This window comes from Drosophila pseudoobscura, chromosome 4 (assembly GCF_009870125.1).
Source record: "Drosophila pseudoobscura strain MV-25-SWS-2005 chromosome 4, UCI_Dpse_MV25, whole genome shotgun sequence".
NCBI classification, from domain to species: Eukaryota; Metazoa; Arthropoda; class Insecta; order Diptera; family Drosophilidae; genus Drosophila; species Drosophila pseudoobscura.
Genome location: NC_046681.1, coordinates 6744375 through 6758139, shown reverse-complemented (window position 1 = coordinate 6758139; position 13765 = coordinate 6744375). Strand labels below are relative to the sequence as shown.

Below are 13765 nucleotides of genomic sequence, written 5' to 3'. Positions count from 1 at the left end.
TCGTAATCAGATTTTCAACACGTGGCTGTGGGACTTGAAAAAAAGCTTATTAATCCCCTCGAAAAAAACTGCAAAATAATTTTCATTAATTAAATGTTGGTGGCTTCCTCTGCCCTCTGCCCTCTCCCCTCTGCACGGCTGCTAAAGCCGCTTAAAATCTGAATTTTTGTAAAGTTTTTCCAGCGACATCGAGGCGGCCTTTGAACTGAAAGCATGGCATGGCCCGGGGCGTGGGGGGGCTGTCAACAAGTACATGTGTCCGTGGCCGTGGCCCGACAGGGCTTTCCTCCCCTAGTCCAGGCCTTTGGGGGCTTTCGACATTTTTTAATCAATACACGGCCTGCGGCTATTGTTGATAAACATTATGAAGTGCCCTCTACATCAGATACGAATTTATATCATTTCCATTGCCAGCGGCACGTTATGATGGAATCAGAATCACTGTTTTTCTGTTATTATCCCTCCATAGGAGGTCGCAAAAGGTGGTCGCAAGTCTCGATACATAAGGAGATACATGCATATTTAGGTACGAGTGTGTATAATGATATTTGTTGAGCTGTGAGTCATTAATTTGAGATATGATGAATATTCAATAACATAAGACATTGAAGGAAGCTCGCCTTAAGCGCCCGCTGTACAATTTACCGTTGGTTATTGTCCACTGCCTGTGCCATTGCTGAGCATGTCCATTCTCGTCCACTGCTTGCCGCTTTGCTGTGTAGGTGCTAGTGAGAGCGTGCGTAGGAGAGCAACAACACGCTCAGAGAGGATCAAAAGCTCGCGTTAAGTGTGTTCCTCTGCGGCCATGTGGGTGGCTTAGAAAGAGCGACCATTGCACATAATTGCGTCGCAGACAATGAGGAATTTAGAGCGATGTTCTAGTGATAAAAGTGATACAAATCGAACTGTAAACCGACTATGGATCAAGATTTAAAGGAAGACGCGACACATACATACACATATGGGTATTTACTATTGATTATTCATTAATATTCATCAACAAACAGTTTTCAAAATAGAATGCCTTCATTTAATCAAATTTTATTGTCATAAAGAAAGGCTAAAGGGAATTTGTGTAACCTTTTACATACTTGTAAATGAACCTCCACCTCCAGGGAGGATTCGAATCGAATTTTCAAAGTACATTTAATAAAGCAATTGGTTGGGGCTAACTTTTTGGACAGCCCCAAAACTGGCCGAACAATGCGTCAAAAATAAACACGGAAAACCTTTTTGCCAAACACCTGCCCAACGGCCGACCCCGCCCCCCCCTTTTTCGCTTACCAGAAGTCAAACATTTTTTAATTTGTTGACTTTCGTGCGGACCTTTAACAAACATTTATTTTAATTTGTTTGCCCGGGCTAACGAAATAATTTAGATAAATGCCACTCTCAAGGAGCGCCGAAAGGCTCCCCGAACATGGGATCTAATTAAGCGAATCCATTCGCCGGGCCTGGGGAAATGTCCCTCCCACAAGGATTGATTACTTGACCCGTTTCGGCTTGACACTTTCTTGAAAATAGCCCAGGACATTTTAACAGTTTTTCACAATTTTTATCAGCTTTTTTTCAGTCTCCCAGTCCTTCAGGGGCTTCCACCCCATCCGCATCCCCATCCTTTCTTCTAGGGGCTCTTTGTGGCTGTCCTTTCATTCCGCCTTTATTTTTTGTAATGTGCCAAAATGTAGCTACATTTTTTTGTATTTTTTTTTATTTATGTCGACCGCTTGACACATTCAGCCAAGAAAAAGGTCAATCTGGGGGTTGCCTTATTAAATTATTTCCCATTTTTTGCCGTCTTACCCTTGGCTAGTTGTCGTCTTATCTCTGGTCCATAAAGTGACCAGAGTAATGTGAAAGATTCGAGGCTGTTGGGAGTGTGGCAGGGAGGGGGCCCTGAAAGGAACAAGGACTCGGAGAATGGTGGCACCAAAAAAGGAACCAAATATTGGAAATAAAAGATTCTGCTGTGATGATAAGTAAATCATTGGAAATGTCCATGGTAAGACGCAAGGGAAACATCATTTAACAGAATATTATTTTATTTAAACCCTGGAAATGCTGCCAAAGATTCATTTAAATGCAGTTTTCACTGTAGTATTTTTTATATTTAACTTTTCGCAGATTTTTATTCGGAAACTAGATAAAAACATTTTGGTAAACTTTTCTCTGCGTTTGCCTTTGAGCTCTTTCACTCTTTTTGCTGACTCGAATTTAGAAGGGGTTTTGCCTGGCTAGAAGGACTCACACGCAATTGCATCCAAACATTTGTGGGTTGAAAATGCAAATAAATGCGCATAAAAGATGAGGAGGGCCAAAGCAAACCGCGTGCCATTCAATTAAAAACTGCTGACCCCCAGGAATCGACAGAAGTCCAAGGAACAAAAGGATCAGACGAGTGCTGAGCTCTGTCTGTGCCAGTGCTCGACAATGCCTATCTAAAGCCATGACGGAGCTCGAGAGAGGCCGTAACAACAAATGGGTCTCGAGATGATTAGGCGGCAGGAGAGCCAAGGAGGACGCAAATTACCGAAACGGCAGGCACACACAAATATCTTGGATCTCTCTCCATATATCCTTTGAATGTGCAATTTTAATTAAAGCCAAGGAATGGGCGGTGAAGGAAAAAGCTAAAGAACGGGAAATCTGTCGACATGTCGATGTTTTGGGATTGGGGCCTAAACTCCCTTTGTCCGGCGGCCACTTTTAATTCAATTACGTTTTTCCCGTTATCAAGCAGAATGGAGCGCTAGAAATTAATGAGCGCTAAATTAGTGAAGATTATGCCATTAGGGGTTGGCCCCCTTCCCACCCCCGCATCCCCGCATCTCCGATGTCCTTTTGTCAGGCCGGCTTCCACAGAGCTCATCAAGTCCCGGCGTTGTCTGATGATTTTTATTGTTTGCCTGACCTAATTTCGTCTCGTTCGCTCCCTCGTTCTTTTCTGGCCATTTCTGTTTGGCCTATCTCTAATGTCTGAATTGCCCACAAAAGACCAAAAGAAAGAACGAAATAACGAAAGAAGGACATTCCAGGATGCTGTCTCTCCCTCTCCCTCTCCCGCACACACACACGCGCACACAAAAATGTTTATGAACAAAAAGCTGTGGCATCCCTTTGTGGCCGGCCCGCCATCAAAATTTAATATGAAAAATAGCCAAGAACTAAAATAATATGGATTGCAGATACATTTCGGGACTGAAGCTGGTCCTGCGTGGGCAAATATTTTAATTTGCTGCATTTCTGAACTAGACGCAAAGGTGAAAGGTGAAATTGAAACTGAGGAATATTCGTGAAATATGCGGGGGGAGGAGGGAAATGTGCAAACAAAGGCAGTGGAAGATGGGGAAATTCAGGAATATATTTTGTGGGACATGTTTGCCGAAGTATCAAAATAAATGGAAAATATCTGAGTAGTTTTCCCACAACTTCCATTAGGAATTCGATTTTCGATGGGTATTTTCTAGGCCGAAAGATGAACCCCAACCCCCTCAGGTGCATTACCAATTCCCCTTCCCCCTAGGCCCATTTATGGAGCTCCTTTGCTGGGAATTCCTATGCCTGCAGCTCCATGCATGAAGTTCATTGACAAAGTTCATGTTTTGAGATCTCCAAAGGGGGCCTGCATTTGCCACCCCCGGCAGAAGCAGCAACAATGAAGGCAGCCAAGCCCGTAACCCTTAACCCGTAACCCGTAACCCTTAACCCGTAACCCGTAACCCATTGTTCTCATGCAAAGTCGCATTTAACATTTTAACCTTTCATTTTCGAAACAATTGCGTCTGCTTATAAAAAATGGATGCGAAACGAGGCGAAATGCCCAGAGACATCTCTCCGGGAGAGTCTGGGCTTGGCGAGGGGGCCTGCCCCATGCGGTGTTCCAGGACTCCTCGCTCACTCAAATTAAAATGTATAAAACAGAGCACGAGACTGATTCGAGTTGTGGCATGCAAATGGAAGCGGGACTGGTCGATGGGGGCAAGTCGAGGCATGGCGTACTCCCAAAAGCAATAACGATGACAGTCGAGCGAGCAGAAGCTTAAGTTCCGTGTAGCTTTGGTTAACGATGGGGCCTCCACAGCGAGAAAACCCCCCTCGAAAATGTGTGCTGGGGGGCCTGTCTCGGATTAATGTTGTATTGTGGATAAGATATGAGTAATAGCGAGATTTCTCGCAGTGCAGCGATGATATACTCGACTGTGGACTACCTTTGACTGCCGATCCGACTGCCTGGCTAGGTGGGCTCCCTCTGTGGGCTCTGGGCCATGGGTTATGCATGCCACTGTGGTCCCTCTGTGGCTAACATTTCATTTCATTCCATGGCAGATGTGCAAATTTGATTTCGACTTGCAGCTCGGCCGGCTCTAGGCCGTGCCTCAGATATGATACTTATTACTGGTACGCCTTTCGTTGACATATTTCCAGATGGCTTGTCTTTGAGGGCGAAAGACAGACGCATACCTGTGCACAGGTACACAGGACGATGGTGATGGGTCGTCCTTCTTCCTGGCTGTTTTCATTGCATACTTTGCGGCGTCTGGCAGTGCTTGTGGAATGTTCATCTGTGATGTATGCACGTATCCGTGTCTGTGCCCGACAAGTGCAATAATATCATAAGCACAACGGCAACAAAACACGTACTCCCCCTCCTGGCAACCCCCCCTGCCACCCCCTGCCACCCGCCTGCTGCTGTTTTTCTGCATTGTTTGTTTTTTGAGCTGTTTTTTGCCCCGTGGCTCTGGGGTCCCACAAGTTCACAAAACCCACAAGTGCAGAGATCTCCTATCCCCCCCCACCGCCTGGTCCTGCTTGAGCGTCTGCGTTATGTGATTAAGGATTAAATTCATTGCGGCCCAGGTGGAGCCTTCGAAGGGTCTTGGGTTGGGTTAACATCGGAGAGGGAACTTGCGTACAGATACTCCCCTATGTATCCATAGGTATTCCTAGAGCATCTGCATTGCTTCTAGGTTTCTGCTGTGGTTTTCTTGCCTTCTGATTGTTTGTCTTTGTTATAAATCCATCAAGTGGGTGGAAGGAGCCTGCAGGCTGCACTGGAGTGCACTCGAACGGGCAGCATCCAAGGGTAACAGACCCAAATTGATTTAGGCCAAAACTAAACCAGTTAGTGGACTATCTTCCACTACATAAACTTTTCCCGGAAAGGGGGCGGGGCAAGGCATGGCATGGCATTTTAATTGAATTTACTCGTGTCGCCATCCTTGTCGGGGTCGGAGGTTGCCCAGGCGCCAAATGTTGTCAAGTCACCTTCCGACAGGGCCACGCCCCTGCCGGCCCAGGTCGCTCAAGCGCCCCTTTTAAGCGCTTTTAAATTTATTTACTGGCAAGTGGCAGCAAAAAAGCCCAGACACAGTCACAGACACAGACACAGCCACAGACGACACATAAATTGCCGGCATACGTGTGTGATGACAAGCGAACGACTGCACGGGTGGACGAGTGGATGGATGGACTGAGGGGGCGCCCCAGACACCATTGTGGGCCAGAGACGTTGACAAATTGATTGCATTCTTTTATTTTCAATGCCGGCGACACTGTCGCTGCACTACATGGCGTATGCGTTACGTACGCTCCTTCCGGTGTCGGCAGTTGGGCCCGGCCCTGTCTCGAGGTCTCTGGGCTGCCTTTTAATATGGTTAGATGCAGTTGATTGAGTTTTAAGTGCCGTTCCATGTGTGTGTGTGTGTGCGGCTGCCTCCAATTAGAATGCAACAAAATATCCCATCAAATGCTTGAAAGGCTGCAATTAGGTTACACAGCACTCGGCAGACTGGAGTGGCCTGGAAGATTGGAATAATAATGGAATTATGCCTGGAACATTAAAGAACTTTAAACTCTCGATTTCCGCTTTTTTCCCCCATTAAAAGTCGTTCAATTCAAGAGAAAAGCTTCCACATGTTTTTGACAGATCCATTCAGAGCCCCGTTCTTTAATATATCATTAATAATTTATAAATGAATGCACTCCTTGGCGGAGGACAGAGCTCAAGGACTCAAGGACTCACGGACTTTTTTTTTTCAGCTCAATTCACAATTGAAAAGGCAGGCAGAAGAAAATCATCTAAACTGTATGATTAATTCATTATTTATTTATGACATTTACAGATGGCGGGCACAAATAGAAAATCCTTGTCAAAATCCTTGTCAGCCCACCCGTCGGAAAAGAATCTCTCTGCTGCTCGGCCTTGCACGCATCATCTGACAGAGGAGTCTCCTCCCCCTCCTCCCCCTCCTCCCCCTCCTTCCCCTCCTCCCATGTTAATGTTATGCAAGCCAGAGAGCACCTCTCCTGCACACCCCCTCGAACACCCCCATAAATATGCATAGAAAATGCCTAAAAGTTAATTACCGTCAACATTCTGAGTGGCGGCTGCTAGGAGGAGGAGACGGGCGGGGGGCGGTGGGCGTGTTCTCTGGGCGTTGATTTTAATTTATGGCAGACAAACTTTTGCTCCAAAATATGGATGTGGCTGTGGATGTGGCTGTGGGGGATGTGGTGGCTGTGGGGGATGTGTGGGCGGGGCTGGCTGGTAATTTAATATTCATGAACGTGTTAAAATCAATGCCAAAGATGGAGACGCCACCGCTGCCACTTGCTACTGGCCCACGAGCAATCTAATTAGCAATATTTTACATTAACGACCGAAAGTGCTAATTTTAATTGAAATTCTATACTGCGGGCCGGCATTTTTTGTGCGCCTCCATATCGGGCATAAATCTTGTCTTACCCCTTGCCAGCCTGGGCCCGTAATTACCCTCATCAAATGGAGGTCCTTGCGACCAGTTAGGGATTGAAAGGGATGGCCAGATTCAATCGAAGTCCTGGCTCCATGTGGGCGCACCATCAGCAAAGGATATGGCGAAGAAGGTGCCAGTGGGAGGGCTAAGGAAACCCTCAGATGGGGCCTGCAGTCTCCACAAAAAACTGGGACTCTGACACCCTTTTGCAGCCTTTGAGGCAGAGCATTCCGGGTTCGTCCTGTAGCCTCTCCGCCTGATTCTTTGCTCTTTTGGCTGCTGTAAATCCTCGCACACACTCCCACACCCCCTTCCCTCTCCACACATTTCCCCATTATGCCATTTGACATTTGCATTTCAAATGATTTTGCTTGTTGACTTTAATTAGCTGAGATTTGTTGTTTCTTACGGCCCTCCCCCCCCTCATGCTAATAGCTTTTGCCCACTCTAGGAGGAGGTCCCTCCCCTTGTGGGTCCCTCTTTTTTCTAGTAATTGAACCAAAGGACTAAGCTCTGGTATTTGCCTAGAATTTGCATAGTTGCGAATTCCCCGAGAAGCCCCGACATGTAGCAAAAAATACATTGGAAAATGGTGTTTCCCCCCACCACCCACCCCCCACAGCCTGGGAGGGCCCCGAGGATGTCTCATTACCAGAGCAACAACCACAACACATCGATTTCCTGGGTTTTTCCTTCTCTCTCCCTCCCTCAGCTCGAACAGGTGGAAAATGCGCAAAAATTCATTGTGCAGAAAAAGTTGTACCCTAAAAAACGTGGTGTGGGCGGGGGCGTGGGGGGTTGGGGGAAACTTCACCTGCCATCGGCTGCTGCTTTTTGCTTTTTGCTGTTTCTTCCGCTTCCCTGCCGCGGGCGGGGAGGGGTGGGGGCTGAATGGGAGGCCAGAAAAGTGTATTAAAATGTAAGGAAACGCTGTCTTGTGCTCCACCCACAGCTGTGCCCAGCTGTGTGGAAACAAACATAGCCGGCAGCAGCTCGAGAACGGGCCCGGGCACGGGCACGGCTATATCCACGGGTACGGGTAGGTGGTGGGCCTAGGGGGGCCCTTTCCCTGCTCTGCGGTGTGGCTCCTGCAAATAAAATTCCTTAAAATTAGACATAAAATATTTAAATTCAAATTGTTTCAGCTTTAAGGCGGCCTCCACTTAGATTTGCATTTTATTGCAATTTGTTTGATATTTGCCGCTGCCGCCGCTGCTCCTCGCGTTTCCATTTTATTTTATGTTATTTTATGCATTTGCCTTTTATGGCCCCCCCCTGGCCCCTTCCACCGGGCTGCTCCCCGATCTGTCGAAGGCTAGGTATCCCTTCTGCTGTGCTCCGTTCCGTTCCGTTCCGGCTCACCAAATGATAATTTATGCAAATGTCTGTCGGTAAAAGACAAGAAAAAAATCGCTGAGGGTTGCAACAAAAAGCCTCCCGAATTCTCGTAGAGGGTTTCCCTGTCCCTCTTCCATTTTCCATTGCCATTGCCATTGCCACTGCCACTGCCCGAAATTCCCATTTTAGTTTGCTTTTTGCTGGAGCGGGGAGGGACAGGGCTTCTTCTTTGTGCTGACATGCCTTTTGTCATTTATTTTGTTTATCTCTTTTGCGCTCTGCTTTTTTACATACAAGAATAACAAATTATTATTATGTTTTAGCCATTTCTCGCTGATCCAAGCGGTTCCAAGCGGGCCAGGGATGGGACGACCCTTTGCAGGGGCTTCCCTTTCCGCTTGGCGCTGCATTTGAGTAATGAGCTGCTTATCGAGATGGAGGGCCACCAAAAGGTACGGAAAGTACCCGCCAGTTAATGATACGACTTCATCTTCGTTCTCTCGAGCCCTGTTTGTCCCTTGGATGAAGCCACGTTATGCTGAGCTCAGGGATGGACCTGGATGTGGATTATTCACCTTGGTTTTTGGTTGAAATAACGAGCAAAAATCGAGCATTCAGCTGGAGCCCCACTTAATAGAACTCCCTTTCGGGGAGCACTCTGCCCAATTCCTGCATTCCCATTTACCCCTTTGCCCCCCCTGCCCCCTTCTGGCTGCCCGGCACTGCACTAAGTAGCCAATTGACAACTACAAATTGAACATTTATTTTGCCAGCTCAAAGTGCAAGTGCGGAAGGGTGCCGAGGGGGGCAGGACTGGCCGACAAAGTGAGCAACTTGCTGCAGCAACGAGCGACAACTCCAGACGGAAGGAAGCCCGAGTTTGGGCGAGCAGCAGCTAAAATAATAGAATTTTCCTCTAAATTTAGTCAAAGATGCCACAAAAATAAATAGAAGCAAGCAACGGACCCCCGTCCCCGTCCCTGGCCCCGTATGAGGGCTCTATGCAAATGTCTTGAACTTCACAGAAGGACTATCATCATCGTCGTGGAGTGGAGTGGAGTGTAGACCCAGGCCGCAAGGACCCTCGTCATAGTCGAATCCTTTGTTTATTTGTTTACTTTTTGCATGCAAGTTTTCCTCCCCACCCAACCCCTTCTACTTCCCAGGATTCTTTTCCTTACGGTTGTCATTATTTTTTTGGGTTTTCCATGAATATTTTCATATTTTCATGCGACCACTTGGAGTCGAGTTTTCCCTGCATGAAACTGCGACTCCGGGTCCTGCCCCGGTATCTTATTCCGGCAATTGTGTGGAAAACTTTCGGCTGCTGCTGCCTTCCTTCCTTTCATGTTATTTAATAGGCTTTTGTGACTCGAAAGACGAGGCAGCAGGAGGCACCAAATGGCTGGCAAGGCGGAACAGTGGGGGCCATCGAGGCAGCCACTTCTTCAGGGACTGTTCAGGGAATGAATCCTTCAGCTTGGATAGTGCCAAGAGGTTTTCCTTCATTTTATTACCAGAAATCTGCCTGTTGATCCCACTGTAGCCTCTCCCTATGTTTGCCTATCACAACTTTCTCTCTTACTCTGTCTCGCTCTCTCTTACCCTCCCCAACACTGTCCCCCCCACATGTTTGTTCTGTCTGTCTGGAGTCGTCGTCTGCCTTTTGGAGTCGTCTTCTACATGTGTCTGCCATGTCGTTGTCGTTTTCTTTCGAGCCGCACAGACGGCACCCGACACGACCCTTCTGGCCCCCCCTCTGCCCCCCCGCCCCGCTCTGGCTCTTTCTGTATGCACAGTGGCTGCTGTTTGGGTAATGCGTTTAGATTATTAAACATATTTTCTGATGCCTGACAAATGGCAGGACAAACGATGGAAAACTTTCTACTTGACGACCCGCAAACGCAGACGCAGACACAGACACAGACACAGACCGACTTTCGCTCTCTTTACGGCTGTTTCTGTGGTCTTTTGGCAATTAAAAAGAATTCCTACCAACTTTCTTGGCTTTCTAGGTGTTCGATAAACAGGAGGAGGAGCGGAAACAGTCGGCTGTAAGTAGGTCAGGCCATTAAAATGGCCACAGCCACCAGATACATATACAAGGAGGGAGCACGGCACACCCCCAAAGTGGATTTATGTGCGTGTGTGTGCATGTGTGTGTGGCTTCCTGTTTCTTGTTTAATCGTTAAAGGAACCCATGGCTTTTCTTTCGGTGATACACAATAGAGGGAAGGGAAGGACCATGTGGTGGTCCCATATGTACGCCGGGAGGGAGCCCCACCTGCTGCGGCAAACACACTTTTGGTTAACTCTCCCGCCTCGAGGCAGTCGCCTGGCCAGGAGGAGGGTTAGAAGTTGTTGCTAAATGCTTTCTGATTGTTATTTTTCGTGTTTTCGCCAGTCCCCAGGATGGTGGGACGCCCTTTCTCGATGTAGCTGCGAAATTACAATTATTACATGCCCCAATCCAAGTTTTTCCGCCCCCTCCCAGCGCCTCGAACAGCTTCAACATCCCGGAAACTTCTTGCTTCCCGGCCAAATGCAAAATCTGGTAATGTAGGCGTGTTTAACACAAAACTTAAGTTGTTCGTAATGACTTTGCAGCGTTTTCGGAGGGAAGGGTGACGGGGGATTGGGATGGAATCGGAAGCACTGGAGCCTTGAAAGTGGAACTTAAAGCTGTGGTCCGTGCCGGGGACTTAATGAAAAAAGTTTGCCACTGACTGGAAAAGGACAACTCCGCCGGAGAGAGTGAGAGAGACTGGCCGGACCGGACCAGGCCCGAGGGCGATCCACTACGAGTTGTATTTCATTATCCCAGATCGGATAGGCATTGCCATTCGTTTCATTCACTTAGTAGATATTCAAAATCCCAGGTGTACGACATGGAAGACGACTTAGAGTTCCTCATTGGAGCCCTGTCCCAGCCGAGCCCCGCCCAGGCGATGCCCTACAGCGGGGAGACGGTGCAGGAGATGCGGGAGGCGTTCGTGGCCCTGCAGAAGCTGCTGCGCAGCAATCAGTTCCAGGCTGCCGCCCGCGCCATGCCGCGCTCCACGGCCGGAGGCGAAGCACGTATCTGTCCGACGGCCCTGTCCGCCGAAGAGTCGCCCGAGAGCGAGCTGGACAGCATAGCTACGGTCTGCAGCTCCTCGGACAACGGAGCCTCGGCGTCGGCCAGCCTCAGCAGCAGCGAGGCCATCAGCCATGTGGAGTGCAAGACCACGGGCTGCCAGTCGATCTGGCGCAGGGACATCTTCAGGTCCTGGTCCAGCACGTTCGAGTACGACACCAACAGCTCGGACCCGGAGGCCCCAGTGATGGCCCAGAGGCTGCACAGCTCCACGGTGTCCATCAGCTTGCCGGTGCAGTTGGTGTGCCACAGCCCGCACGGCGCCAACAGTGAGACCACCATAACGCCCGACGGGATTCGCTACAGTCTGGCGGAGTAGGCCCCCTCGGCTCCAGGCTGGACTGGATCGTAGAAGACTCCGCTTCAACAGGCAGTCGGAAGGTCGGAAAGTCAGACACAAGTCCCATATTTTCAGTACTCAAAGACGATTGTTTTTGTGTTTTGGTAGAAAACTAAATTTTAAACAGAGCAAAACATTTCTGGATTCAATCAGCAATCAGTAATCATGGAGGCAGATCTGGCGTTCCTCATAGACGCCTTGTCCACGCCGAACACCCCGCTGACGCGGCCCTACAGCGCGGAGCAGCTCCAGGAGATACGCGACTCCTTTGTGTCGCTGCAGCGACTGCTGCGCCACAACCCCTTGCCCGTGGAAGAGGAGCCGGAGTTGTCGTGGCGCATGCCGCGCTCCAAGGCTGGCGGCAGCCTGGCCGGGACCCGGGAAGCCCTCGAAGAGTCGCCTGAGTCCAGCGGCAGGGAGCGCAAGGAGACCGTGAGCGAGATAATCCGCGGCAGCGACACGTTCAGCATCTGGAGCCTCGACACGGACACGGACACTTACGAGACGAGACAGTCCCTGAGCTCGGACTTGATCGTGACCAGGCGGCAGACGTGCACCTCCACGATCTCCTACAGCACGCCCGTGGAGCTGGTCTGGAGCAACAGTGGCTACATTTCGCAGAGCACGGACAGCGACACGACCATCACGCCGGACGGGCACAGGTACAGTCTCCGGAAGTAGCCCGCTCCCGCGATGTCCTTTTGTCAAAATTCGTTTCCCCAAATATAAAATACACTGTGCAACGGGGTCCTTCACTCCAAGAGGTGGCAGGTGATCCAGGGATCATCAACGTCATCAAATTAGAACACATGACAGACAACCAGGCGTCAGACGAGCTTTTAATGAGTGCCAGGCCCAGGCCCACGCCCAGGCCCCCTCTCAGCCCGGCATAAAACTTGCAAAAGTGATTAAAACGGAAATTTAATTGAAATGCGCACATTTGCGTAGGCATTTGGCCATTTCCGCCTGGCTGGCCTCGCAAAAACACTCGCAATACCCGTCCCCCCGTGCCCCCACGCATCTACCCCTCGTGCCACGCACAGATAGAATGCCGAATGGGTGTCTGCAAACAAAGTGCCTGCGGTCATTGGGCAGGTTCTATAAGTCCTCGGAGGGAGATGTGTGTACCTTTTGACCAGATATAACATACGAGGGAGGCATCAGGTAGTATTTTTGTGCTGCTGTTTGCGTGCGTGCTGCAATTTCCTCGACTGCCCAAAAATCTAATTTAATTTCGAATGAAATTTGCCTTTGACTTTGCTTTTGCTTTTGCCCTTTTACCCACAGGGGGGGCGGCACTTCCATTTATATTTCTATTCAAAGGTGAGGCCTTCGAGCAATTGGCTTTCGCTTTTGGGGGGTCCGTGTGGGGTGGAGAGTAGGGGGGGGGGGGGGGGGGGGGGGGGGGGGGGCATTTATTGTTGTGCATATTAGGCATCGGCATGTCCGGAATGGAGTCGATAAATGCAATAAAAATGCTGTATGCCAGCAATTAGTTGAATGGTCGACCCCCGCATATGAATTCCTCGACCAAAAGGCTGTTTGGGGGTCCCTTTCGAAGGCCTGGGCTTGGAAGGCCCTTCCCATGAACGATTTTTGAATTTCCTGGGTTTTCCAGAGTGTCTTCCATTTTCAGTGGTCTTTTCATAAGATATGTCTCTGTCTCATACACTTTTCCTGTATTTTCTTCCATTCTCATTCCGCCCTGCCCTGCCCTGCCCCTGCCTCGCCCTGCACTGGCTTAGACCTGCAAATCCAATTAATTTACGAACTAGTCTACAGCAAATGTGCTGCTAAGTAAGACATAAATAGCACCACACCAGACACGGATGCCTCTCAGCGAATGCACGTGCCGCATGCCCCGTGCGTGCCCCGTGTCCGCCCCTTGTCCCGTGTCTCCACTGTCTCCAAGTGTCGCCAGTTGGGTGTTCAAGTGCCTGTTTTCGGAGCTGGCTTGACAAATGCCCAACAATTAACCGAGTAGTTCTTGGAAACTTGTGCTGATGAAGATGACTCTCTGAGGCCGAGACTGAGACCGAAGCTGGAGCTGGAGCTGGAAATTGAAAAGCGAAACTTCGAGCGAGTTTCGGAAAACTGCTGGATTCCGATTGCTGCCGCCTCCTCCTGCCGCCTCCTGCTGCTGCGAGTGGATGAACATCAATTTCACTTTAATGTTTCCGTGGATGCGCTTTAAAA

The 13765-nt window shown here is 49.3% G+C and overlaps 2 protein-coding genes across 4 annotated transcripts in view; both read left to right on the top strand.

Annotated features, from left to right (window-relative positions):
• The window catches only part of Trim9 (E3 ubiquitin-protein ligase Trim9), a 72832-nt gene that overhangs the window by 11424 nt on the left and 47643 nt on the right, over positions 1-13765 (top strand). The gene's annotated exons all lie outside the window — the stretch shown is intronic.
• LOC26532454 (uncharacterized) lies at positions 10922-12316 on the top strand. 2 transcript variants are annotated; one of them, XR_004469065.1, is made up of 2 exons: positions 10922-11610; positions 11678-11718. XR_004469065.1 is itself a non-coding variant. In XM_015181184.2 (2 exons), the coding sequence occupies exon 2, from the start codon at positions 11735-11737 to the stop codon at positions 12248-12250; it is 516 nt and encodes a 171-aa protein (XP_015036670.2). In that variant the 5' UTR covers positions 11476-11610; positions 11678-11734; the 3' UTR covers positions 12251-12316. The 2 variants fall into 2 exon arrangements, 1 of the variants encoding a protein (XP_015036670.2); XM_015181184.2 differs by having other exon boundaries at positions 11476-11610; positions 11678-12316.